This window comes from Rattus norvegicus, chromosome 19, assembly GCF_021556685.1.
Source record: "Rattus norvegicus strain SHRSP/BbbUtx chromosome 19, alternate assembly SHRSP_T2T, whole genome shotgun sequence".
Lineage (NCBI taxonomy): Eukaryota > Metazoa > Chordata > Mammalia > Rodentia > Muridae > Rattus > Rattus norvegicus.
In genome coordinates this window covers 54,516,137-54,543,260 of record NC_141552.1, presented here as the reverse complement: position 1 = coordinate 54,543,260, position 27,124 = coordinate 54,516,137, and the positions used below count along the sequence as shown (strand labels likewise).

Sequence of the window (27,124 nt, the reverse complement as noted above, 5' to 3'; positions counted from 1 at the left end):
ATCCCAGTACTTAGAATGATGAGGCTGGAGGCTTGCTATGAGTTCCATTCCAGCTTGCCCTCCCTAGTGAGGCTCTGTCTCAGAGAACAAAAGGATTACCCAGTCTCGCCTTAGGCGTTCCCATGTCCGGCTCACTGACAGCCCCGTGCTCACGTGTCTCCTTTGTCAGGTTACCTGGTGTACTTCACAAGGCCCATGACAATGCACCGAGCCGTGTCTCCCACAGAGCCTACTCCTAGGTGAGTCTGGGAGATGTGGCAGGAATCTGCACCTCTGGGTCTCTCTTTGCAAAGTTCATTTTCGTTCTTCAGTTAAAATTTTCTTTTTCTTCAACTAAAGTAACTTATTTCTACTGTATGGTAGAAAAGTAACTTTTATTTACCTGATGTAATTGTCATCTCAAAGGCTTACTGCTGAATAAGTTCACCCTTTCTAGCTCTTTCTGATCTCTGGCTGGCTGGTTCAACTCAGCTGTTCTGGCTTAAACACCTCTGCAAGCTGACTGATTCAAACTGGCTTCTCACAGCTTCTGACTGAATTGCTCTTCTAGGCTTCAGACTAAGTCTGGCAATCTGTTCTAATTCCCTGGCTCATTCTGTCCTCACCTGTGTCTAGCTTGTTCTCTCTGCAACCTGTCTGTAAACATGTCCCTTGAAAACTGCATCCTCTCTCCTGTCCTTTCTCTCGAGAGTTGGGTGTATCCTTTCTCTCCAATCTTTCTCTGATTCATCACTTTGTCCCTCAGTTAGAGATCATTGTTTGGGATTAAAGGTGTGTACTAAGGGTCTGCCTATAGTCCACATGAGAGTAGATGGTACTGCTTGAGAGGGAAGTTGCCAGGTTCTGCATTAGTCCAAGCAAATGAAAACTTGACTCATGAGAACTGAGGATAAAGGCCCAGGGTCCCAATACTCACTCTCCAAGGGAAACCATGAGTAGCCCGTCTGGATTTGGGACCACATGTCTAGTAGGGACATTTTCCAGTGAACAGTCTTTCGTTGACATGTAATTGGCAGTATGAAAGTCTGGAGTTTACTGCTCAGTGACCAACACTCAGTTCAAGATACAGAACATTGTCCTGACCTCTAAAACTCCTGGTCCCTTTGCCAAGTCCCAGAAGAAACCGCTGTCCTGACGTCTGTCACCCTCTTTTAGTTTTGCCTATTTTTAAACCTCATTGAGTTAGAATCATGCAGCATGAACTGCTTTATATCTGGCTTACTCTGTTCAACTTAATGTTATTGAACTTGACTTGAGTGGCTGCGTGAATCAATAATTGTATTGTATGAACATAATGAACGGTGATTCATCCTTCCGTTGATAGATTCTTGGATCATTTCCTGTTTGGGGTTATTAAGAGTAAAATGAAATATGCGAGCCTCTCTCTCTCTCTCTCTCTCTCTCTCTCTCTCTCTCTCTCTCTCTCTCTCTCTCTCTGCATGGATATAGTAATTTCTTGACCCAAGGAGTAGGACTTCTGAGTCATAGGATGGGCATGTTTAACTTTGAGGGGTGTGTGCTGAGTGACGAGGGTGCTTTTTCCTCCTCTCAGCAGCAAAGTCTCAGGCTTGACCCTGCACAGCTCCTCTGTGTTGCCTCTGTGTTGTCTTCCGCTTCTTTCGCCGTGCTGTGTGGGAACTATTGCCTCGTTGCTTTGATTTGCATTCCCACAACCATGACTAACACTGCGAGCAGCTTCTGTGTGCTTCTGGACATTTGGGTGTCGTCTTCTGTGACGTGCCTGCCCAAGTGCCCTGCACTGTGCTCCTTATCTGTGGTCGCTCTCTATTTTGTTTGCACATCCTTTGCTGAATATATGCATTGCCTCTGTCCTAATGCATGGTTGGCTTTCCTCCCTCCTTAACAATGTCAGGGAACATGGCTTTCAATTTTGATGCTGCCTAATTCATCATTTTTTAATTTTATGGTTAGTGATTTTTGTATTGTATCAAAAGAAAAAAAAAGCCTCAACCTGCATCGAGGTCACAAAGATGCCGTGTGCATCTTCTTCCGAGAGTCTATAAACTCCTCGTTTAAGGTCCTTGGTCCATTTTGGTCTCTTTGCTGTTTATGGCATAGTGTAAGGACATTTGTTTTATTTAATAGAAATAAACAGTTGTTCTAGCACCATTTATGCAGCCTGCCATCCTTCTTGGATGAAAATTGGCCATCTGTTTCCATAGCCTAGTTATTCTTTTGATCTATACATCCCTCCCCATGTCTTGTCACTCAGAATACAGCCTTCTCTAGTAAGTCTTGATGCTTGGTGATACAGGGTCTCGAAGGCTATTCTAGACCTTTCCACCTCTGTAAAATTATGTCAGCTTGCTGGTGTCTGCATTGCCTACTTACGTTGTGATTGCAGTCACACTGGCTCTGTGCATCTGTTGAGAGAAATCTGATGTTTTTAACAGTGTAGAATCTTTTCATGCCCTTGTATAGTGTTTCTCCATTGTCTTGTATTTTTTTTCATTGTCTTGTATATTTGTTCCTAAATTATTCAATCTTTTTTTTTTTTTTTAAATTTTTGAGACAGGCCTTCCCTTAATTACTCAGACTGCCCTGGTCTTTCAGATGATTTTTACGTGTGTGTGTGTGTGTGTGTGTGTGTGTGTGTGTGTGTGTGTGTGTGTGTTGGGTTCCCCTTTTCTTTCCATGTCCATGTTCTCAGTTTCATTGAGTGCTAAGAAGATACTCGAGTATAGAGAGTACAATCAGTATGGATAATTCTCATTCCAACCACAGGTCTCTCTCAGCCCTGTCTGCTTATCACACTGGCTTGATTGCACCGATGAAGATCCGCACCGAGGCCCCTGGGAACCTGCGTTTGTACAGTGGGAGCCCAACTCGCAGTGAGAAAGAGCAGGTCTCCATCAGCTCCTTCTACTACAAGGAACGGGTGCGTGTCTGAGCCATTGCCCTTAATTCTTACCCCTTCTGCATTCTTGTGTCCTGAGCCACACACAGTGGTTAGGTTAGTAATCCTCTGTGGTCTCTCACGTTCATTCCTAGTTTATGCAGGAACGGTCATTGTTCTGATGCTCTCAGTTGGTTTGCACTACTGTAAACGATGGTGTAGAAGTGGTTAGTTCTTATACTGCTCTCCACTTAAAATCTGTCCTGGCAATCCCTCCCAGTAGTTGAATTGTTTGCATGTTTCAAGTAGAATACTTAACTTTGGGTCTCCTGTGATCTCCCAGTGCCTGTGAATGCACCGAGAGTCACTCTGAAGATGGGTCCCTGATGGAGAGGGGACTTTGTAGTTGTGGGTGAAGTTGATCTCTAGAAGGCTTCCCACTTGTTCTTAAGTCTACACTTGAAGGTCTCATTGAATAGATCACTTGGTACAAAAACAATCTGAACTTGCCCTTTTTTTTAAAACATGGGATCTCACTATGTAATCTTGGTTGGCTTGGAACTCATAGAGATCCACCTGCCCCTGCCTCCTAAACGCTGGGAGTAAAGGTGTGCACCACCCTGCCCAGCTTTTCTGGGGTTCTTAAGGGATGCAGTGACCCTACAGTACTTAGCATTGAGCTGGAAGGACCCTGCAGAACTGGGGAACACTAGAAGTCTGTTTGTTGTCAAGCCAACAGCCAGGCCTCCACACTGACAGTCCAAACAGTCAGTATTTCTGCTGACCTACTGTGTAAATTTGGTCCTAAGAATTCTTCACTGTTTCCCTGAAAACAGGAATAATGACTGTCAGTAATTAAAATTTGCTTTAAAATACAAAAAAATAGTTTTTCCATCAGGCATTGCAAGTGTCTTCACATGTGTTGCAGCCGAGTCTCCTTCAGCTCGCACTGATGGCTGGCCAGCTCTGACTAGTCTCAGGGCTTATGTGGCTGAAATCACAGGCAGCAGCTGGCATTTGGGATAGACCGATCTTGGGCAAAGCCATCTGGACAGAGATATGGAGCTAGCTGACTTCATGCGTGCCTTCAGCCCTCCACATTCCCTCTCCCCAGCTCCTGGATGGAGTCCTGTCCCTTTCTGTCACAGACCTCCCTCAAGCACCCAGCAGACTGTATCTCCCCGAAGTCATTTACATTAAAACATTAGTTTCTCCTTTTTTTTTGTGCAAGGCAGCTATTACGTGGGTAGAAGATTTGAGAGTTCGAGCAGTTAGTTGACATAAAGGTCGCGTAAACTTACGGTTAGGTAAATGAGGGTTTTATTTAGTATCAGGGCCAGTTTGAAGAGATCCGGGAGTCAGAGGCAGTTCTGGATGCCCCTTTGATTCATGGCATGCGCTGCCATCCATGCTTGCAATTTGATTGGCTAAAACAGACTATGTACGTATTTGACTTTGTGCTCATGTAAAGCCCATCCGTAGTCAGAGTGCCTGTGCTTCCGAGACAGGCACCAGTGATGCCTGCATTCATGGTTACAATGGTCTGGCCCCTTTCACCACCTGCTCCATGTTCATGAAGAAGCACCAAGAGAGCATGCGCTGACCATCCCAGCAGCTAGAAAGGACTGTGAGATTTCAGTGTGGGGCAGCTCGTAGAGTGTTGCCTCTCCACAGGAAATGGGCAGATCTAGTCGTCTGCTCTGACATAGAAAGTAGCCTTTAAGGTTTATTTTACATAGCAACCAAATAAAATGGGAAGCACTTTTTTAAAATCGTGGTGTAGCATGAAGCCTTTGCATTGATCTATACCATATGCAGTTTACCATATGCAGTGACATTAGCTGGTCGTAAATGAGTAGCTTAGAGAATGAACATGCACCCAAGTCAAGAAGCAGAACTAACTCTAAGACCTTCAGGAGCCCTGGGGAGGGAAGACACGTTTTAAAGAGTGCCATATAATAATTGTGGAGGTAAATTGTGGGCATTTACTTATATTTAACCACTTTTGATCTAAAAGTTTCATGTGGTTCAATGTATTTGAGATGTCTAAAACAAGTGACAGTTGTTTTGTGATTAATCTGAAATAACCTTCTCTCTCCCTGAGGCTTATTCATGCATTATTCTGTCTATATAGAGCAGGGCTACTGAGGCAGTGGAAACCCTCCCTCTCTTCCATTTGTGGCCTCATCCTCCTTATGGAGGTTGATGATCCTTGAGACTGTTTTCTCCTAAGGAGAAATGCTTGCATATTACCTCTTTTGCTCTGGAAATGTTTCTGGCTTACTGAAATTTTCTGTGTCCACGTTTTTCTCGTGTGCACTTGTATATCCTCTTAGACCTCTGCCCCTGAGAGTATTCCGTGCGGGAGGCAGAGGGACTGAGATGGGCCTGTGCTAAGGCCTAGCACGGAGCAAGTGCATTGGGGTTGCAGAGTCTCGTGCAGCCGCCTGCGCACTGTGGTCTATTTCTCTTGATTTTAATCTGCCCGCCTTAGGTAGAGTTTACATTCACCCAGTGTGCTCTGGATGAAATTACGTTTGCCACTTAAATCTTAAGTGTAAGTGACCTAAAGACCTGTCAAGTCCCACAGGTCAGAAAGTAGATACTCACAAGGACAGATTGGCCAAAGAAATACTGTTTATTCTGGATCTTCTAATAAATATTGAGCATTGACCTATAGGCCTATTTTTAAATTTTGCAGCCTCTCGTCTCTGCTTCAGTTGTGTTACTAACATAGATCCCATGTTAGTAACTGAAGAGGCCTTTAAATTAATGGATGGGTCCGATCTCCACGATCAGTGTGGCACACTGCCTACCCGACGCTGGAGTGCCCAGGGAGTGCCCTCCTCAGCCAAGCTCCTCATGTTCCCCGGCATTGTTCAGGAAATGGCTTTGCAGCCCTGGTGCTCAGACATTTAGTTGCCAAGCTGCCCCCCAGCCATTCTGGGAACAGAGCCTTGCAGGAACAAGAGTGCACTCTGCTGTGTTCTTCACACCTGCAAGGTGAAGGGGACACTCTTGGCTTGTTTCTCCACTTGCAGCAGGACCTTATCTCTGCCAGAGTCCCTCAGTCCTTCCTCTAGGTTTCTTTGTCAGAGTCATGTTGACATCAGCCTCCTTATATCCTGGACAGTGACTAAGGGGCAACAAAACTGAAGCTGGGCTTGAGGCAGGTGGGTTGGGGGAGGGGAGGGACAAAGACCCCTCCACGATTAGGCTCAGCCTCTTCAGTCACCCCAGTTCCCATTTTGCAGCGTATATACCTATAAATCCATCAGATGTGGGGGAACTTTCATTTTATTCTATATTTTCCCTTTTAATTTTCTTGGTGTTTTTCTTCCTCTTCCTGGGTGTAACGTTTTCACGCACAGATGTCTCCTCGCTCTGCCCGGCGACGTTGGTCCATACAAGCAATTAACGACTTCCCGGTACTGTGCGCTGTGCAAATGCTCTCCTTGACTAATCCTGTCTCTACCAGAGGCCCAAGAATAAAATGCCACCTGCCTGGCTTTGAGGAACCTGAATGACAGGCTGGCTGGTGTTCAGGACCAGCCGCAGTAAACTTTTCACCCTGGGGGGGCAGGCACCAAGGACTGCTTCCTTGCCAGTCATGGTATTTGAAATGGGTAACCGCTCAAGGATCACCAATGGGCTTCTTTGCAAATGAAACTCACTACTGGGTTCTTGGAAGGCACCTGATCGAATGGCTTTAGCTCACCTGATACCACTTGGGGCACTTCTGCAAATTGCATGGAGCTTTCCAAAGCCTGCCTTTGGCATGGGGGCGGGGAGCAGAGGAAGAGAGAAGAGACTTTGACTTTAGTCTCTGTTTTACAGTCTTGGGCTGATGCAGAGAGGGAAGACCTACTTGTTTCATTGGCTACATGAGCTGGTTTTATCCTTTGGGTATTTTTTGGAGCAAATTTTTCTTCTTACCCTAGTATTTTGCATTCATAATAAAATTTGCTATGGACATTCTGTTTCCTTCCTCCTTTTCCTACTCATTCCTATTGGCCATCTCCCCTCCTCTGTCTTCCTCTCCTGGCCCTTCATGTTTTCATAGTGCCAAGGTATCCTCAAAGCAGCCTCGATTTTATTTGCTATAAAGAATGTTTAGAACAACAGACCAACACCCATTCCCTATAAAAACCAGTTGAAACCAGGAGCCTAAGGGGCGAGAACCACTTATCAGCAGCTTGCAGGTCAAGCCACCAGCGTGGCCTCTTTTCCTCAAAAGGCTGCTTCCATCCGACTCACTTGCTGAGTTTCACTGGTTTCTAGAAGCCCATTTCCCACCGCTCTTCAAATAGGAGCTCATTTGGCTTCCTGCCCACTCTGCTGATTATGCATTGTCGATGGGGTTGCTGCGAAGCAAGCGGTCGGTGGCTTATTCTTGGGCTGATTTTACATTTAACCCATTTACTGGCATTGATGTTGCCTCCGATTGTAGCAGTAACAGTAGTGGGCAGGCACGAGCTGGCTAGTGTTTGTCACTTAGTGGCTCCCTCCACCCAGCCCCCTCTTCCCTGTCCTCTTTGCCATCCTCCATAACCACCTCCCCAGGATGTTCACAGGGCTCTCCCAGAGCTCATCATGCAATAACCTGTCTGCCTTGCTTTATTTCTCTCCCCTCAGTCTCTTCCCATGGCATCTGTGAGGAAGGGCATTCTCTGTTGATGGAGCACTGAAAGACCTTGCCTCCCAGAGGTACCCATTTATCAGTACAGAAAGGAATCCACCTTGGGACCTATCAGAATGGGACTGGAGCAGTGCAGGAGGGCAAGGGGCAAAGTTTTAGACCATAGTGCCCTTCCCTGACCTGGACAGAGTAGCCACCTCAGCCTTGTATCTCTGTGTTCTCCACAAGCAGAGAATCCTAAGAGAAACCTGGCAGTGTTACTTGACAGCTGTACAGACAGCAGAGACCCCTAAAGTATTTCAACATATTAAGGAGAAAGTTAGGTTTAGGGAAAACAGATGGGATAGGAATGTTTCTTATTACCCAAAGTTAAAGGAAACTCTTTGAAAAAAATTATTCATCTTCTCATCAGGGACATCTAGGAGCGAAGGCCCCAGCTCACATCTGTTTAAAAATTTATCATATCTTCTCCTCCACTGCAGGCTGAGGCAGCTGTGGGAAGTTCCACAGTTGTCTTGTAGACACCCAGTACATATCAGATGGAAATTCCTGGAAGTTTGTTGTCTCACACAATCCCAGGAAATACAGACCAATTTCCATAATTCAATGAGGGATAATTGCAGAAGGTTGCTGAATACCACTGCCTTTCTGTTTTCAAGGAATTGGCAGCTCAAATTTGTTTGTTTTACTGATCTCCGTAACCCTGCAATTGGGATTGTCTGCAAATGGGATGAGAGTCTTAAGACATCTCTTTGGACTCTGACTTTTTCTAGATGCCTAATCTTAATAAACTCACAAGAGGTCACATTCACAGACACATCCACACACACACACACACGCACGCAGCACACATTCTCAAGCCCAGCTGGAAACCCAATGTCCTTGTCTGAATCTGGCTCACTCCTGGGAAAACTGTGTCACTCTTCTCTTAAAACTAAAGACTCCCAATAGAAATCCTGGTAAGTACTTCTGTTAACAGCTGTACCAACAACAGGGACTCCTGGAGTGCCTGCAAAATATTAAGGACAATCAGGTCTGCAGCAAACTACCCTGGGTTAGCAGAATGTACTCACCATGCTTGAGAGAGAAGTAACAGGAAAAGTAATTACAGAAGGATGCGTTAGGGTCAGCATCACCAGAACCAAGTGTCGTTTCAGTAAGATACTGACTGACCTGCTTAGAGACAGATCACACTACTTACACGTGCGTTAGGGTCAGCATCACCAGAACTAAGTGTCGTTTCAGTAAGATACTGACTGATCTGCTTAGAGACAGGTCACACTACTTACACATTTACTGGAACATTAGTTAGGACTTAATTTCTTTCTTTATTGATTCTTAAAATTACATTCATTACTGAAAATGGGCTTAACTGGGGTAGGATATATGGCTTAGGTGGTAAAGTGCCTGCCACACAAGCATGACGACCTGTGTTAGATCCCTAGTGCCAATATAAAAGCCAGGCCTAGTGATCAGGCCAGTGTCTGTAGCCTTCGTACTGGAGTTGGGCAGAGACAGGCTAGCCCAATCTTGTGAGTTCCAGGTTCAGTGAGAGAGTCTGTGTCCAATCTCTCAATGGTATAATTGAGGAAGACACCAGAAGTTGACTTCTGCATGCATATGCATACAACACACACACACACACACACACACACACAAGCGTGATAGCTTGATAGACCTTTTAAAATTTCAGCTCCACAACCGTGACCTTGTATAGGGTTCACTTCTCCACTTACAAAATGGAGGTTATGCCCCTTTCCCATGGAGCTGCAGTGAGGCCCCTGCTGGCTCAGCATGGACAGTCCAGAACAAGTCCTAACACAGTAATGCCAGGGAAATCTTTCAATCTCAAATCAAATATCAGGACACTTGGACTCGTTCCAATGTCTGTTGCCGAGTGAGCTAGTCTCCTTGCAAATGAGCTACTCCTGGCACTCGAGCCTTCATATAATTAGGAAAATGCTTTTGTTAGGTTTGCTTTTGAAGTCAGGAAAGCATGGCTATTTTGAGTGTACTCTAAGAGCTAGCAGGTCCCATCCGCCCTTCCCAAGGTCTCCATTTCTTTCCACTGTATAATTAGATGAGCTTTTGTGAGTTGCTAAACTGTTCAGGTGCTTACCTTTTTTTCTTTTTGTGCTAAAGAGCCACAGTGACTTCATGTTCACAGTGGTTTAGAAGCCTTCTGTCCAACTCAGAAGATACACTAAATGATCTTATTCCCTTCCAGATGGGATCTTGTTGGCATAAAAATTAAAAGGGAAGCTTTTTACACTTAGGTGTATAAATACATCACTCTTGCAGGGTCAGAGGACAACCTGTGAGGGTCAGTTTTCTCTTTCCACTAAATAGGTTCTGGGGATCAAACCTAGGTTGTCAGGCTTGGCAGTAACTATCAGCCACCACTAAACTATCCCACATACTCAGAGATTTTTGTTTGTTTGTTTGTTTGTTTGTTTGTTTGTTTAAATCCAGCATTCTAAATCTCATTTAAAATGGTCAATTAGGAGGGAGCTGCGGGTGCAGCGTTTCCAGCTAATTAAGCATTTTGTGCTGCTCTGTAGGATAGCCATACACTTGTTACCCCCATCTCGCATGCTCCTGTGGCTACCTCTGTCTTGTCTCAGTTAACACTGCCTGGCTCCAGCCCACTCTGACATGTCCTTCCCTTACATGAGTGACCCCAACTGGATAAAAGGATAGTTCTGGAGTATGGACATAGTCGTTCTTCTTCAAGAAATCAGGGCCTGTAGGAGACTAGAGGCTTACCCTGTAATGGCAGGTCATGGCTCCCCCACCCCCTTGCTTTGAAGAATCAAAAGGTGTGGATAATTAACAAGTAGTGATAGAACCACTTCTAAAGAGCGTTTGGATCCTGCTCCAAACTGATAGTGATAGATTATGATGAGCAATCCATAGACACTTCAGCTGACCTGCTTCACTTCCCTGTCTGGAACCCAGCTGGTCCGCACTTAGTAGGCCCCAAGACATAGTGACTAATACGGGAAGTCGACACAGCGGACACTTGGAGCGTTGGGCTAAATGCCTGGATTTAGACATGGAATCTTTTTTTTCTTTTCCTTTTCTTTTTTTCGGAGCTGGGGACCGAACCCAGGGCTTTGCGCTTGCTAGGCAAGCGCTCTACCACTGAGCTAAATCCCCAACCCCTAGACATGGATTCTTGAAGGAGTAGTTATACCAAACCCAGGAGTGGAAAGGTAGATGCCGATGGCTCCCGACCACGCACTCACAGTGCCTGCAGTGTTTCAGGTTGCAGTGTTAGGCTGATGCAGTCTGCATCTCTTGTCTTCTCACTCTACCCTTACTGACCTCATGAGATTGGATAGCCACAGGTTACCAAGAAGCAAAAGGAAGGTTGCCGGGCATGAGACTAAATCCACAGCAAGTGATTAACTAGGGTTAAATTGCCTATGGCCATATTAAGCCAGAACGCTTGTACCTTAGTTTTCTGCTGTCAGATTGTAAGCCCCTTTTTAATTGGTCCTTATGCCTCTCCTGTTAATAAATGTGCTGCTCCCTTACTCAGTCAAGTGACTTTGGTGACCTCTTTCAACTTTTGGAAATAAAATAGGACATTGCTCCCATGACTGGTTGTCCTTTTGAAGATACCAGATAGGACGACACTGTTACTTTCCGTTTCCCAGGACATTTCTCATTCCTCACAGCCACTTCCCGGGACAGCTCTGGGAGCCGAAACGTGCCCATGGTCTCCCATGTCTTTTACTCAGTTTCCCCAACTAAGTGTCTTTGACCTTCAGAAATGACCGCTTGTAGAAATAATTCAGGCCTGCTCCAAAAACAAGGCAATTCTTATGCTGCCAAGTGTCTCTGTCTTCATACGTTAAAGTTTGCAGAGCCCACACTGTCGTGTCTGAATTAAAATACCAACAAACCCTCCTGAACTGTCTACGAAGAAAAAAAAAAAGTCTTTGAATCGTTTCAGGCAAGAACTTTAAACCTAGTACTGAACACCCTAAAGCCCCCCCATCCCATTTGTGGGGGGTCTTTACTAACTTCTTTACCTGCTGTTTTTAAGTTAATTAATTCTGGCTTCCTAGTACCTGCTTTGAATACCTGCCCAGCGTAATGGCCCTCCAGCAGGTGCTCCGTTCCCTGTGAGGGTCTGGGGTCAGGAGCTCTGGGCCTTTGGTTACCTTTTACTTCCTACAGATGCTGATTCATGTAATTGTGGGCATGATGTAATTTAGAGTCTCTGCAAATTACCAATGACCCAAATATGATGTACTCTGCAACTGTAGGTTTCCACTCTCCGGAGGCCCCATTAGTCACATCTTGTCATCTCCCCTAGAAATCAAGGCGGTGGAAAAGTAAGCGGGAGGGCTCCGACTCTGGCAACCGACCCATTAAGGCCGCTGGGAAGGTCATCATCCAGGATGTCTCGTGCCTCCTTCCTGTTCACAAGTCCCTGGGAGAGCTGTACATGTAAGTCCAAGGTCACAGATGACACCGAGCGTGTCCCTTAGGACCTGCGGGTCTTTTTAAAGCTTTGGATGATTTGGGGAAACACGGTGGGTGTGTTAGCTTTCTGTTGGTGACTCACAAATTACCAGACTGTGGCTTCATTTCCTACCTCACTGTCTCTGCAGGTCAGGCACAGGCTCTCACCTGACTGAAAGCATGACCTCGGCCCATAAATGGTCTCCTCCGATGCTCAGGGTCCAGCAAGCCTGGACTTAGACCCTTCTTGTATTGTTAAATCCTTCTCGTATTGAAAGACAGTAGGGAGTGGAGGCTGGCCTGTAGGTCCTCCAGGTCCTTGAACACATAACAGAATACTCCCAGCACAATACTTTTCTGATGGAAATCGCAGTTGGTTTGCACATATTTAAATCCCAGACCTTGTGAACTCAACAGAAAGGCTGGTAGCTAATTAGTATTTTTCTTATTGCCACCTCCTGAAAGTGGTGGGTGTTTCTGGTCCCCCAGGGGGGAACCCACAGCCCTATAGCACCAGATCTAATTAACCCTTCCCTCCCTGTCAGAGGAGGTGTCGTGAGTGACAACCAAAGAGGCACTTTCTAGGCTGTTAAATCAGGAGGAATTCTTGGGAAATTCGAGTAGAAACCTTCTTAGTCTTTTCTGTTTTAATTTCAGATTGAATGTGAACGATACTCAGGAGACGTGTCAGAAGAATGCTACTTCTGCCATGCTTGTTGGAAGGAAGGATCTCGTCCAGGTATTATCATTCCCTGTTGGCGAGGTTCTGGCCTTGACAGCTGTCAGTGATGCTCATAGCGTGTGCCCCCTATTTGAAGTTTCTTTTTTATTTTCTTTGACAGCCTGTAGGACTCAGCAGCCTCCCTCTCCTCCCTCGTCCCCTGTCCCCTGTCCCCTCTCCTCCTCTTCTTCCTCCTCCCCCTCTTCTTCCTCCTCCTCCTTCCCCTCTCTCTCTCTCTCTCTCTCTCTCTCTCTCTCTCTCTTCCTCTCTCTCTCTCTTTCTCTCTCTCCTGGAACTTCTTCTGTAGACCAGGCTGGCCTCTAGCTCAGATCTGCCTGCCTCTGCCTCTTGAGTACTGGGATTATAGGGAAGCCCCACCACTGCCACCTGTGGGTAATTTTTTAAAATTGTGGGAAGATCCTGAAGTGGCTTTTTTTTCTTAAACTTTCTATTTCAATGCCACAGTGATTATTGTCACCTAAATTTGAGGATCTGTACCTTTGTCATTTCACCTCAATTACTTTTTGAAACTTTTAAAAAAATATTTCATAAGGTTTACCAGAATGTATTTCAAGGTAGAGATGTTCAGTTCAGGGGGTTGGAGAGATGGAAAGGTGGCTGGAGCGTTGGCTGCTCTGATAGAAGGCCAATTCCCAGCACTCGTGTGGTGTCTCACATCTCTAACTCCAGTTCCAGGGGATCCAACCCCCTCTTCCGTCCTCCTCTGGCACCAGGCATGTGCATGATATTCATACCCGAAGGCAAAACATTCTTGCTTTTAACATAGTAGTAAATATTTAAATAATAATATATGACATTTATAAGATGTCAGTTTCCTTCATCTCTGTGGTTCTCATGGCTTGTTCTCTTTTATTGAGACTCAGTCTGCACATCACGAGTCTGCCCACTTAAAATGTGATACTTAGTGTATCTAGTGTTGTCAGAGCTCTCATTAGAAACTGCTCAAAGTGTTTTTTATCATCCATAGAAGAAACCATTGTCCTTCAGTCGGTTCTTCCCATCAGTCCTGGGCAACCGCCAACTGCTTCCTGTCTTTCTTTCTCTCTGTTCTCTAGTTGATTGCTAGACTGAGCTTTGGAAGTGACTAGCAGGTCTCCCAGCAGCTCACTGCTTTCCCTCATAACTAAATGAATCAACACTAAGGCCTTTTCTTGATTTTCATTTGATTAAAAACATCCCTAAGATTTCCATTCATCTAGTAATGAATATCACATCATCTCTCCCGGAAACCCTTTAAAGAAAAACTCCCTCATGGATTTAATCTATTTCTGTCAGCCCCACCCACCAGACTGAACACTAAGAAGGCAAAATGAGCTAATAGGAACAGCGTGGAATTTACAGTGGAGGCCAAGGCCAGCTCAGAGTCCTAGAAAACACCCCAGGCAAGTTATCTCAGGCCCTCAGCCTTTGAGGGAGTTTATAGTGTGAGAACCAGAAGAATTTCCTCCATGGGGTTGGTGAGATCAGTGAAGGCTGCTCCATAGCCCCAAAGAACAGAACATTCTCTCAGTAGGGAGTTCTCTCCCTCTTCCTTATTCTCTTCTGCACCTCTCTGCGCGCTCTCTCTCTCTCTCTCTCTCTCTCTCTCTCTCTCTCTCTCTCTCTCTCTCTCTCTCTTCTTCCTTCTCTCCACTCCCCTGCTTCCTTTTTCTTTTCCCTCTCCCTAGCTCCTCCCCCTCTCCCCCAGTGCTTTTCTGACAGAATTGGTATAGAAAGCTAGACCAGTCTCAGTGATGGGGAGACTCTTGTCTTCAGGCACCCCCTGCTTGACTTCTGGGCCCTAGCACTTTTTCTGTGTGTGATCCCCAGCAAGCTGCTCAGGCTTTCTGAGCCTCAGGGTCCCTGCTATAAAATAAACAGTGCAATACTTCTGACTTCATTAGATAATAAAAGAAGTAAACTTTGTGACTTCTAGCCGTCTGATCACTGGAAATGCCTGCTTTCTGTATTGTATATTTCCACAGCTGTTCAGCGATTGTTGTTCGTAACTTGATGTTTAAAGACAGAAATTACCCGAGCGACAATGAGTGCTCCAAGAATTTTATTGTTTTTCTTCCTGCCTTTGATAAAGATATGCTTCCTGTTTTGTGTCCCTCACATTTACCAGAGAAACAAATGCAAGGGCGCCCTTCTGTGGAAATCCTTTAGGAAATGTGCATTATGGAGGGAGACACTAACACAACTCAATCGTCAGCCACGGCAGAACATCTGTCCTGCTGTCTCTCCTTGGAGAGAGACTTGTACGTCGCTTTCAGCATGTTGCCGTCACGCTAGTATTTTACACATCTAATGTTTGCCTTCTGGCATTTGTATTTACTTGCTCATCTCAAATTATAGACTTGATTCAAAGTTCGTGTCTTCTTCCTTTTGGGTTTAGAGTGGTGTATTCCAATGACTGTATTGCTTTTCCTGAGCCAAACAAAACAGAAGAGATTTTCCAAAAGTAATATTCAATTTTCTGAAGGGTCTCAAGGGGTTGGGGCTCTTTCTGATGGGTAGTGAAGGCCTTGGGCTTAATAGACATTTAATGGACATTAGTGTGGTGATTCTAAGCCCCATAAGGTTTGAGGCCTGGGTGACTATCAGACTTCATGTCAACATAAACAAAGCCAAGGTTGTTTAGTTCTTGGCCTGTTCTTTAGCTTCAAGAGGGCCCTAAAACTTTCGTAATGGAGGTGACAGTGTTCTCTAGCCATTGCACAAAGACCAGGTCCTCAGTGGGTTGTGGACTGCTCTGCTCTCTGCCAATCCAGTTCACCAATGAAGCATCAGAAGAGGCCAAGAGTGCCGAAGAGCTGGCCCCTTGAGTTGTGATACTGTTTATCTCTGAAGCTTGCTTAATGGAAGGTTTTCCTTACTTATTTTAGTTTGAGGAGATGGGGTTTGCCGTGTAGTGCAGGCTAGGGTAAAACTCACTGTGTAGTCTCCCCTCCAAGTCTTGGCCATCTCAGCCTGCCAAGTGCTGGGGTTGCACCCTCCACATTTGGCTTTTAGTGAAAGTTTTAAGGTTAGTGTTCCTCAGTTTTACAGTATCCTCAGTCGCTGAGGGCCCTGTTAACACATCATCTGTGCTGCAGTAAATCTGAGTGGGGTCTAGAATTCTGCCAGCCCCAGCTTCCACCCTTGTGGTGAGGTTTCAGGCTGTAAGAAGAGGGTAGACAGATGGGCCCCCTTTGCAGTTTCTGTTCATTTCTTCAGTGGTTTGAATTTGAGCATCTTTTTTTTTTTTTTTTTTTTCTTTTTTTCGGAGCTGGGGACCGAACCCAGGGCCTTGCGCTTGCTAGGCAAGTGCTCTATCGCTGAGCTAAATCCCCAACCCCTGAGCATCTTTTTCTTTGGTCCTTCTAGGTTTGGTCACTGGCTACAGTAGCCACAGACCTTTGCCTTGGTCCGAAGTCTGACCCAGATTTGGAAACACCCTGGGCTCGACATCCATTTGGGCGACAGCTGCTGGAGTCCCTGTAGGTTCTGAGAGCTAAAAGTGAGGAAAACGAGTGGAGGGGGTTGTAAGTCTGTAAACACATGAAATGTTCCCATGACGGTGAGGGGAGCAGAAGCCAGAGGTGTGAAGGGAGGAAGGCCCTTTGCCTTTATCACAGAAATGGCCTTTGTGTAGAATGAACTTCTGGCAGCATGAGACATTAAGTAACATCTGTCACTCACAAGAGTTTGAAACCCTTACAGTCCAGTACTCATTAGAGTACTTTAGGCCTTCACTCACACCATGGGGTCCATGGACCTGTGGGCTCTGGATATGGTAAGTGTGTCTTCATGGTGCTGTGTGGTTTGGCCCATGGGGACAAGGGTAGAAGTGTGTGCTGGTATTCACATTCTACCAATACGAGGACCCTGTTTGACAGCTCATAAAAGCATCAGATTTATGTCCACTGTATTACTCCAAAGCACAGCAAGTCAGATCGTATAAAGTCATGTTTAAGGCAGTAAGTAAGCCACTCAAGTGTTATTCCTCACTGGGAGGCTCAGGGCCCGGGCAGAGAAACCCCCGCTGTTTCAGTTGAGGTTGGCTTCTCTGCTGGGGAGGCCAGACCTGGAGCAGCTGATCGTGCTCCCATTGCCTGGTCCTTAAGGCAGGGGCTGTAAAGCTTGCATACTTAGCTTACACAGGCCACAGGACAGAACGCTCTCAGTCCATAAGCTCACATTCTAGCCTGGTGCCCCTGAGAGACAGGGGAAGGAAACTGAAGGTAAATGTACTCCTCCTCATTCTTACTTAATCTAGGAACTAGACATGCCCTGCTGACCCAGTGTTCTCTGAGCGTCTCCGTGTAGTATAAAGTCAAAGAGAGGACCCATATAGAAACTTACCACAAAGATGGGGTTTTTCCCGGAGCTGGGGTGACAGAGAGCATGAGGGTGTGTGGACCGCCTCTCTCAGTTGCTTGGTCAGTCTGCTTGCTTCTGCAGAAGCTGTGCTGTATTAGAGCCCATGCCGGAAAGCCAAACAGGCTTTCAGATTCCTATCTAGGTTGTTACTAACAAAAATAAGTGGGGGCCACCTCACAGTTGGTGTGGATCTGTAGGAAGCCTGTTTCTGAGAAGGTCAAGGGGAGGGTGGAAAATCCTCTAGTTTTATGGCTGTAAGAGTCCTCCCTCCATTCCTCCCCTTGGCTTTTTTCCCCCTCCCATATTTTGCAGACTGGCTCACTATTGCCGACTCCGAGATGTTCAGACCTTGGCTATGCTCTGCAGCGTGTTTGAAGCCCAGTCCCGGCCTCAGGGGTTACCAAACCCTTTTGGCCCTTTCCCTAATCGGTCTTCTAATTTTGTGGTGTCCCACAGTCGATACGTGAGTTCATGGTCTTCTGCCTTCCCTTGAGGTCTGTTTTCCCCCCAAATGTAACTTTGACATGGCACAGTGTTCTGATGCCAGTGTGTGTTCCTCCTCCCTTCTAGCCCAGCTTTACCTCCTCGGGGTCCTGCTCCAGCATGTCGGATCCAGGGTTCAACACCGGTGGCTGGAGCATAGGTTGGTGAGGGAATCACACAGCCCACACTGGACTTTGGCTATTGAGGGCTGTTCACATAGAAGCTTAGTGCACCTTCTCCATCTTTCCTCTCTAAGTGTTGTATCAGGGACAAGCAGGGCATGGCCATGCATGCTGAATGCATTTGGTTTCTGGGAGGTCTTTGTGCTGCTTGGGTTTGCTTGAAAAGCTGCAGTGGGGCTTACGTCATAAACCACATTAACCTATCCTTTATCCTCCCACGTGCCTTATCCACGTGCCTCTTTCCCATGGTCATCTGCCACCTCCACCATCCGTTTCTCCCCTTGTGTCCTTTCAGTGGAGAGAGAGAAAGCTGGCCTGAAACCAGGTGGCCATAGGGTTTGTTGAATGAAGTTAATATCTTTGAATTGCCTGGATTTAAAAAAATTGAGACTGGGCATGGTAGTGCGTATCTTTAATCTCAGTACTCTGGAGGCAGAGGCAGGCAGATCTCTGTGAGTTCAAGGCCAGTCTGCTCTACAAAGCGAGTCTAGGACAGCCAAGGGTTGTGTTACACAGAGAGACAAAAAAAAAAGATTTTTTTGGAAATTATCTTAATTTTTGTGATTTTAAAAATAGTACCTTAGCCAGGTGTAGTAATATACAGCTGTAATCCCAGCTTCTTAGGAGGCCAAGATAAAAGTTTACCCTGCCCAGGAATCTGAGGCTAGTTTGGACAACATAGCAAGACCCTGCCTCTTAGAAAATAATCCCAGCACTCAGGAAGTAAAGGCAAGAGGATTGGGAGTTTAAGGCTAGCCTGGGCTACACAGAAGATTTGTATGCGCGCGCGCGCGCGCGCACACACACACACACACACACACACACACACACACACACACACCCCTATTCTAGAACATGCATGTCCAGTAAAGAACAAAAACTATCAGAGAAAAAAAAGGATTACTATCTCAGTGTCTCTCACTTAAAAACACTCGCGCGCGCGCGTGTGTGTTAGTCATTTGGGCTATGCTATTTTGTGTTCTTTGATTTCTTATCACGAGGGTTTTCTCATGACATTTAGCAGGCCTTTATTCATTGCATCAAATTCTACTATGTCCCTACGTCATAATTTGCTTGGCTATCATGTGTACTTAGTGGGCTCTCTTGGGGGTAAATGCACAGAGAGGTAGACTAGGGAAGAGCACCATAGCACTCTGTTCCTCAGTCTTCAGTTTAGTGTATTTGGCTTCCAGAGAATCCAGTGGACACGCAATGGGGCGTGGGAGCTGGGAAAGGCTTCCTTTTCTGTGCCTCCTGATGGCCATCTCTCTCCTCTTTCGAGTTTCCTTAGCAGGAAGAGAAACAGAACACATATCTTCACCTTGGGGGGAGTCTTCACCAGAGGAACTCCGCTTTGGGAGTCTGACCTACAGTGACCCCCGTGAGCGGGAACGAGACCAGCATGATAAAAACAAAAGGTAGCCACCTTCTCTGAGAAGGGTTGCTACCTTCTCCTATGGCAGCTACAGAATGCTCAGCTTCCAAATCAAACTCTGGCTTCAAGAAGGTGGGGTTTAAGATTAAACGCCATTAGGTGGTGAGCTCCCATTTCTCCTAAGGAACTGACAGGGGACTTTTGGGTTTATCCAGGCTCCTGGACCCTGCCAATACCCAGCAGTTTGATGACTTTAAGAAGTGCTACGGAGAGATCCTCTACCGCTGGGGTCTGCGAGAGAAGAGAGCAGAAGTGCTGAAGTTTGTGTCCTGCCCTCCTGACCCTCACAAAGGGATCGGTGAGTATGACTTTAACTCTTCCTGGTGCTGGTAGGAAGGCCCTGGGCTCTATTGCCACAACCTTAGGGTGGGAAGGTTGCGCTCGTTTGTAGACAGAAGACTCTAAAGTGTTTGAGTCTGTTCTGAGCTTCTGAAAAAGGCAGATATACATACAGTCACTACAGGACTCACTTTCTATCGTCACGGCATGTCTTGGACGCAGTGCTCAGTGTGGTCAGGGATAGCGATGATGAATCACCCAGTTACTGCTTGTCCAGCCGGGGTAAGCACAGTGGAGCCCATGGCAGAGTAGAGAGGAAATATAAGCAGTTAAACACTATGGTAACTGTACTTGGGCTCAGGGCTTAAGAGCACTGGTTGTTCTACTAGAGGAACTGGGTTCAGTTCCCATCACCCACGTGGTGGCTCACTGTGGTCCATAACTCGCCCAGGGGGTCTGAAGCCCTCGAAGTGCTCTGTGGGGACTGCGTACATCTGCTTAGCAAGCAAACGCACAGGCACCGCAACACCATAAACATAAGAAGAAAGTAGACTCAGCCGGGCACTCGGGAGACAAGCGGATCTTTGGGAGTTTTGAGGACAGCCTGGTCTACAGAGCGAGTTCCAGGACGCCAAAGCTATACAAAGAGACCCTGTTTTGAAAATAAACAAAAAGGAATAGATTCAGCCATGCAGTGGTGGCATATGCCAGCACTCAGGAGGCAGGTGGATGTCTGAGTTTGAGGCCAGCCTGGCCTACGTAGTGAGTTCCAGGATAGCCAGGGCTACATAATGGGACCCTGTCTTAAAAACAAACAAAAACAAGTAGACCTAGTGTCACTGCTGACAACTTAGACATGGATTGAGCAAGAGAAATGGAGCTTTAGTGATTCCCTGGGTTTCCAGTTAATGGGCTGAGCACATAACAGTGTCATAGCCACAAACAGAAACAAATGAAGGACGCTGGAGCTCAGGGTCTCCGGGGTGTCACAAGTGGGACTCTGAAGAGCCGCATGGTCGGTCAGATGTGATCTGGGTCTCGGGAGGTTGTATTGAGCTGGAGCCGGTGATGTGGGGACCGCCCCTCTACAGTTGGTAGGTCAGCCTGTTAGAGTGCATATATTATCTAGGCATAGTGAGATAGCCTTTATTTAGGCCCAGCACTCAGAAGGACGAGGCAGGAGGATCTTTGTGAGTTTGAGGCCAGCTAGGGGGTACATAGTGAGACCTTGTCTCAAAAAAGTAAAGAGTGTATTTATGTGGGAGCTGAGGGTGGGAAGGAAGAACCAAGGAGCACAGTTGAGGGCTCCCAGCCATGGCCCTTAGAGAAGTGAGCACTTGGCGTCCAAGAGGAAGGTGAGGACTCAGATGAGACTGCAGTGAGCTGGGAGAAGCCAGACTGCTGTGGAGAGATGAAGCAGAGGTTCCCTACAGAAGACAGTGGAGGACTCCAGGGGGAGTGACCTCACACTGTCCCCTCCTCCCTAGAGCTCGGCAAGCCTCTGCACAGGGAGAAGTAACATTGGCAATAAATTAGGAGCTGGGAAATGGACAAGTTATTGGCAGCTGACTTAGGGCCCGAGCAAACCCTGAGCTTTTAGTCAGAAAACAGGCCATTACAGAATCCTGCATGGCTTAGGAGTCAAGACTACCTGGGCCTCCAGGAGGGACTCAGATGAAATTTAAAAGCTGGTCTTGTTTGATGGAGGATGCTCAAGTGACCCCTCCCGGTTGCTGACCAGCAAACCATAAGCTTGTTCTGCAGAGAACAGAAGCACATTTGCAGATTGGATCGCTCCAGCCACCATTGTGAATGCAGAAAGATTGGGGACCTAGAGGCGACCTAGAAGCTTCCAGCAAGAGAAAGCAGTTCATGTGTGAAGGAAGAGAAAGTGTCTGACGACCGACCCTGGGAAACTCCATGACCAGGCAGCAGGCTCTCCAGAAGTCTCAGGAAAAGCATTTCTAACCTAGAATTCTGAGCCCTTTCTCAGCCATGAACAAAGTAAACTTCGAGTGTATCTAAGAAGCAGGGCTAGATTCAGTCCAGGAACTGAAGGGACCAGAAAACTGATGGAGGATGCTCACTATGACAGACAGAGATTGGAGCCCTGGCTCCAAGGAGAGAAGATGAAAAAATAATTCAGTGTATTTCACTGCTGAGTGTATTTATAGAAGACACAGACATCTGAGGGAGAGTTTAGCGATGAATTATTGATAAGTACATAGCAAACTAATCAAATGAAAGAATGAGGCAGTTACTAATTCTGGGGAAAACAAAATGTGCAAGAAAGGAAACGTGTCATAGACATGGCTTGGATAATGTTTGCTTAGGTAAATAATGTATGAGCCAAATGTGGTCTAGCCACAACAGAGCTAGGGAAGACAGAGCCAGGTGCTGCTGTCTGTGGTGGGGGAGACTGCATGGAGAAGGAGCCTCCACTCTGGGAAGCCAATAGGCAATGCTTGGATATGATACTTAAGCATTCACTTTGTGTTGGGCATGGTGGGACAAACCTTTAATCTAGCTCTTGGGATGCAGAGGCATGTAGGCCTCTGAGCTCTAGACCAGCCTGGACTACACAGTGAGTTTCCCAATAGCTAGGGGTACATAGAGAGATCCTGCCTCAGATGGATGGATGGATGGATGGATGGATGGATGGATGGATGGATGGATGGATGGATGGAGAGGGAGAGTTAGTTTGATTTTTGCCAACCTTGACAGCACATAACACATTAAAACTGGAAGACCTATACATAAGGTTAGCAAGGAAGATAAATTCATAAAGCATTTACTGTTTTGGTTTTTTGTGGGGTGCATTTGGGGAGCTTGGGGGGTTGAGACAGTGTCTCTCTACCTGGCTGTGACTGTCCTGGAATTCACTATGTAGACCAGACTGGCCTCAAACTCACAGAGTTCTGCTTCCCTCTGCTTCCTGGGTGCTGGGACTAAAGGCACAAGCCACCATATCTGGCTGCATTTCCTGTTTTCAGTCAGTATATCATGGGGATACTAGCATATCAATTCTTGGGGTTTAAATCTCGTCCCATGCCCAGACAGAACACACCAAGCCAACATGGTTCCAGGTGGAGAGGTTTAATGAGAGAAGAAGAGTAGAAGATGAGAGGAAAGGCCGGCCATGAGCATGTGGAGGGAAGAGGGCGGGGTAGGGAGAGAAGGGACAGAGGGGAAGAGCAGGGAAGAGAAGAGCAAAGAGCAAGAGAGGGATAAGAGAAAGAGGAGGGGGCAAGCTGCCCCTTTTATAGTCAGGCACACCTGGCTGTTGCCAGGCAACTGTGGGGCGGAGCATACCTGGCTGTTGCCAGGTAGCTGTGGGGTGGAGCTTAGAATACCAACATCAATGATTACTGCAGCATGACTTTCAATAGCTAAGTTATAGAACCAACCTAGGTGTCCATCAGAGGAGTGGGTAAAGGGTACGGGGCTGGAAAGACAGCTCAGTGGTTCAGAGGACTCAGGCTCCTGCAGAGGACCTGGTTCAGTTCCAAGCACCCACATGGCAGATTACAACTGTCTGTAACTCCGAGATTCTGACACACTTACACAGACATACAGGCAGGCAAGATAGCAATACAAATAAGATAAAAATAAATTCTTTTTTTTTGAGCTGGGGACCGAACCCAGGACCTTGCGCTTGCTAGGCAAGCGCTCTACCACTGAGCCAAATCCCCAACCCCAAAAATAAATTCTTAAAGGAAAAAGAAAATGTGGTGTATAACTCAATGGAATTGCATTCAGCCATAAAGAATGATTGGTGTCATTGCAGGGAAACTGATGCCCCTGGAGATTATCCTTTTAAGTGAACTAATTCCGTGTCTAAAAACGAGCATCCCATGCTGTCTCTGACTTGTGGATTCTAGATTTTAGTGTGCATAGAACATGTATGTCTGTGACGTGATAGTAGAAATGAACTCCTAAGGGACACAGGAGTGGGATGGAGAGGAGGGGGTGGGAGACACGGGGTGGAATAGGCCCCGAAGTGCATCCTGTGTTTGTGGGACCCACCCTTATGAAATACAGACTGGGTTCCAGAGAGTAGGGGAGCGGGCTTTGTACAGTGGCCTTTAGAAAGAGACCGTGAACAAAAACAGCAGAACAGCTAGGTAAGGTCTCCTCTAGTGCGTGGCAGGGAATGCTGGGCTTTGATAAGATTCATAAAATATTTGTATGTTGTATGTATCTCTAGTTTCCATTTGAAAAAATAAACCAGAGCAATATTTATAAGAGTTGACACTAAATAGCCAGGTTATTTTAGTAAGCCGTGCCTAGGTATGCATGCTTGAAGGAATACAGAGATACAAAATTCTATTTTGACAGTGTGGATTTTTTTTTCAAAGCTTCTAAATACAAGAGAATGTACCAGGAAGAGATTGATGATAGCCGGGAACAATTTGTCTTTTGAAATTAGTTTTTAGGAAAACATGAGTCACGTAGATACAGAGCTGATGTATGGGCTACCAGTCAGCCAAAGCCTTGTTGACATCTCCTGCTCTGGAGCACCATGCAAGGCTGCAGGAGACAGAAGGAAGTGTGTGTGTGTGTGTGTTATAGTGACACACACACACACACACACACACACACACACACACACACACGCGAGCGCGCACGTACCTGACAGAGCTTGAAATATGAGACAGATAAATGATATTAGAAACTATTGTTGCCAGGTGTGAGAATGCACAGGAACTGGGGGCTGGTCTCACCTACATATTGAGTTTGACAGCATAAGCCCCTGTGTCAAAAAACAACAACATTAAAAACCAAAACAGAAAGAGAATTAATATATATCCTAGGATCAATAAAAACAGTATCACAGGATTGTAGAAAGGAAGCAAGAGGGTTCTGAAAGAGACTAAAACATTAACATAAGTGGTGGCTGCAGACTGGACAGAGGAGTCAGTCCATGCGAATTTGGAGGAAGCCGCACACTGAGGAGTACGGGCTCAGCAAGTGCTGGAGGCTCCCAAGACCACAGTCATCTCCCTACACCGGGAAGCCTGGTCTGCTCTCTGTTCTGTGTGTAGTATCACCAGATCAGCAGACACAAACAGTCTACTGAGTCAGCCCAATGTGGTTGCACGTACCTGTAGTTCTAGCACTTGACGTCTGGAAAGGAAGAGGAGTCTGAGGCCAGCCTGCGTTCTGTAGCAAGAGCAGGGTTGATTCAAAACAGAAACAAACACAAGAAAGGAGGGAGGTATTCAGGACCTGAGAGGATGAGAGGAGTTTGTTCCCATAGGGAGAATTCCTTCGCTAAAGATTCAGATCTGCCCACGTAACGTTTCTTTAAATTAAAAAGATATTGATTTTTTAATTTAATTATATTTTAAAATTCTGGTTCTTTTTTTAAGATTAAAAAAGTTATGTGTATATGCCTAAATGGGTTTATACCAAGGAGCAGAAAGTGAAACACACTTTTGATGGGGATCCTCCAGCTGGCTTTGCTCCCCAGGGCAGATGTCCAGTGGGCAGGTGTTATGACTAATTCACAGTTTCAGCTTGTCCAGGTGTTACTAGGAGGGGAAAAGAGAAATGGAGCTGAGGATATTTGCAAAAAAACAGGGTCATGAACTTAGTCCAGGTGCTCCAGGTTGGCAAGAGAGGAAGTGCAGTCAAAAAGGGCAGATAGATTAAAGAAGCAGGTTGGCGGGTTGGGGATTTAGCTCAGTGGTAGAGGCCCTGGGTTCAGTCCCCAGCTCCGAAAAAAAGAAAAGGAAAAAAAAAAAGAAAAAAAAGAAGCAGGTGGACAACAGAGACAGGTGGAAAACAGAGGCAGGTGGACAACAGGTGAGTGGACAACAGGTGGGTGGACAACAGGCAGGTGGACAACAGAGGTGGGTGTGGACTAGAGTGGGCAAAAGGCCAGAGAGAGCTGTTGAGGTCTGATCTGTTGCTACATATTGTAATACTAAATTCTGTACCCAAGGTCTAAGCCTACAAGTGAATTCGCACATTTACCAGCTTCTGTTGTACACAACTTGTTCCTTAGTTTAAAGCTATTGGTTAAATAAAAATGGCTACAGCCAAATGGAGATTTTGTTTTTATTGTTTGTTTTTTTAAATATATATGAGTACACTATAGCTGTCCTCAGACACACCAGAAGAGGGTATCCGATCTCAATACAGATGGTTGTGAGCCACCATGTGGTTGCTGGGAATTGAACTCAGGACCTCTAGAAGGGCATTTGGTACTGAGCCATTTCTCCAACCCTAGTAAATGAGTTTTGGAGTTACCTGGTTGACCAGGTTGACCAGGAGAAAGAAAAAGTATGAGGATGAGAGAGAAAAGAGGAAAGACTGACAGGACCCTGAGAAGAGTAGATATCCTTACTAGCCAGACCCAGGCTGCCTTTATTAAAGCTGATATTGCCTGCCTCTTGTCCACCCGTTTCCAGAGTTTGGTGTGTATTGCAGTCACTGCCGGAGTGAGGTCCGTGGCACCCAGTGTGCCATCTGCAAAGGCTTCACGTTCCAGTGTGCCATCTGCCACGTGGCTGTGCGTGGTTCATCCAACTTCTGCCTGACCTGTGGACACGGCGGCCACACAAGCCACATGATGGAGTGGTTCCGGACCCAGGAGGTGTGTCCCACTGGGTGTGGCTGCCACTGCCTGCTGGAGAGCACCTTCTGAAGTTAAATGGACGATGACACTTCCAGAAATCCCAGAGGACTCCATAAATGCCGGAGAAGGCTCTCTGCTGCTGTGGTGGAAAGTTCTAGAACCAGGGTCATCCTCTGATCTAGGATGGACAATAGTCCGGTCACAGCTTCTGCTCCCGAGCCTTTGTGTTCCCTTCTCTGACTGTCCGGTCATGGATGGTGCCAGAAGGGAGGGAGGCACACACAGCTGACCCTCCTGCACTGTCTGTTGAGTTTACAGTGGAGGTTTTCATGAGGAAAAGTACCTGTTTCCAGAGCCACCAGAGCCAGCATCAGCCTTCAAGATGCTGTCCTTGAAGCAGGACTGGGCTCTCCAGATGCCAGTACGAAGACACACACCAGCTGCAACACGGTCTCCGGAGCTAAAAGACACTGGCTCTTAGTGTCACAGTAAGAGCTGTGGGGTCTGTGACTTTAGGAGATGACACCTTAATGATAGCCTTATAAAGTACAATACTAAAATGTAATATATGACGGACATACATACGTCCAGCATTCTTTTCCTTGGTACAGGGCTTGAACTCGGTGCCTTGCACATACTGGTTAGCAGCCATACCACTGAGTTACATTTCAGCCCCTAAGAATTCTCAAGATAGATATTTTCTGTTTCTCTCCATCTGCTTTACTTTGACCAATAAAAGTTTATACTTGTTTGAGAGAGAGAGGAGAGGAAAGGAGAGGAGAGGAGAGGAGAGGAGAGGGAGGGAGGGAGGGAGGGAGAGAGAGAGGGAGAGAGAGAGAGAGAGAGAGAGAGAGAGAGAGAGAGAGAGAACAGTGACTCTCATAGTGACTCACTTTGCATTGTACTGCTGATTGAAGGGAACTGTTTTGGACAGGACTAGAATTAGTCCCATGACTTCTAAAGGAAATGCCATTTGACTTTGATCATCTGACAGAGGAAACAGAATCTGACATTAAGGTTCTCTTTAACCACAAGAGTCTCATAATTATTTCTTCCAGCAAAAGGGAAATGAGATTGCATTTCAGCACTGATACCAAAGTCTCT

At 46.3% G+C, this 27,124-nt stretch overlaps 1 protein-coding gene across 28 annotated transcripts in view; it reads left to right on the top strand.

The window, feature by feature from the left end:
• Positions 1-26,780, top strand: part of Wdr59 (WD repeat domain 59) — a 67,278-nt gene extending 40,498 nt beyond the window's left edge. For 3 of the 28 annotated variants that reach the window (XM_087595195.1, XM_087595194.1, XM_087595187.1), the window contains 10 exons: positions 170-239; positions 2,746-2,899; positions 11,824-11,957; positions 12,630-12,711; positions 16,063-16,175; positions 17,371-17,521; positions 17,629-17,701; positions 19,018-19,141; positions 19,314-19,456; positions 25,854-26,596. In XM_087595195.1, coding sequence (XP_087451321.1) covers positions 170-239; positions 2,746-2,899; positions 11,824-11,957; positions 12,630-12,711; positions 16,063-16,175; positions 17,371-17,521; positions 17,629-17,701; positions 19,018-19,141; positions 19,314-19,456; positions 25,854-26,089 — 1,280 coding nt within the window. In that variant the 3' untranslated portion in view covers positions 26,090-26,596. 28 annotated transcript variants of the gene reach the window in all.
• Positions 26,781-27,124: the final 344 nt, after the last annotated feature.